This window comes from Mus pahari, chromosome 20 (assembly GCF_900095145.1).
Source record: "Mus pahari chromosome 20, PAHARI_EIJ_v1.1, whole genome shotgun sequence".
In the NCBI taxonomy this organism is placed as follows: Eukaryota; Metazoa; Chordata; class Mammalia; order Rodentia; family Muridae; genus Mus; species Mus pahari.
The window spans coordinates 9449374-9450250 of NC_034609.1; the positions used below are offsets into that span (position 1 = coordinate 9449374).

An 877-nucleotide genomic window follows, 5' to 3' on the forward strand; every position below is an offset into this window, starting at 1 on the left:
GGATCAATACCCCACGGAAGGAGGGAGGCTTGGGCCCCCTGAATATCCCTCTGCTTGCTGACGTGACTAAAAGCTTGTCCCAGAATTACGGCGTGCTGAAAACTGATGAAGGCATTGCTTACAGGTACGGCAGGGACCTCGGCCCAGCTCCAGGAGCCCCCTCCTCAGAGCTCAAGGGACCACTGTGTCTGGTGAGGGGTGTGTGTTCCCTTCCTGTCCCTGGCAGTAGGTGGTCTCCCAGATCCTCACTGTGAACCCTCATGTCTTCAGGGGTCTCTTTATCATCGATGCCAAGGGTGTCCTTCGCCAGATCACAGTCAATGACCTACCCGTGGGACGCTCTGTAGATGAGGCTCTCCGCCTAGTCCAGGCCTTTCAGTATACAGACGAGCATGGGGAAGGTGAGTGAGTTTTCACAAAGGGAAAGGCTGCCTCAGCTCTGCCCAGCGTGTATCTTTGTGGGATGGACATTAAAACCTCATGCCAGGGCTGAAGAGAGGGCTTAGCAGGTAAAAGCACTGGCTGCTCTTTCAGAGGACCGGGGCTGGATTCTTAGCATCTACATGGTGGCTCATAATCATCTATAATTCCAGTCTCAGGGAATCTGATGCTCTGTCCTGACCTCTTCCTGCACCAGGCATGCACCCGGTACACAGATAAACATGTATACAAGATGAACTGGAGAGTTGGCTCTGTGGTTAAGGGCACTTGTTCTTTCAAAAGAGCAGGTTCTAGCCCTATCACCCACATCTATGCTCACCACGTCCTGGGGTACCAAGCATACAGGGTACACAGACACATAAAATAAAAAATAATAATAAAGGCCGGGCGTGGTGGCGCATGCCTTTAATCCTAGCACTTGGGAGGCAGAGGCAGG

The 877-nt window shown here is 52.6% G+C and overlaps 1 protein-coding gene across 1 annotated transcript in view; it reads left to right on the forward strand.

Moving 5' to 3' along the window:
• Nucleotides 1-877, forward strand: part of Prdx2 (peroxiredoxin 2) — a 5738-nt gene that overhangs the window by 1726 nt on the left and 3135 nt on the right. The window contains exons 4-5 of the mRNA XM_021220826.2: nucleotides 8-124; nucleotides 271-401. Coding sequence (XP_021076485.1) covers nucleotides 8-124; nucleotides 271-401 — 248 coding nt within the window. The remainder of the gene's footprint in view (nucleotides 1-7; nucleotides 125-270; nucleotides 402-877) is intronic.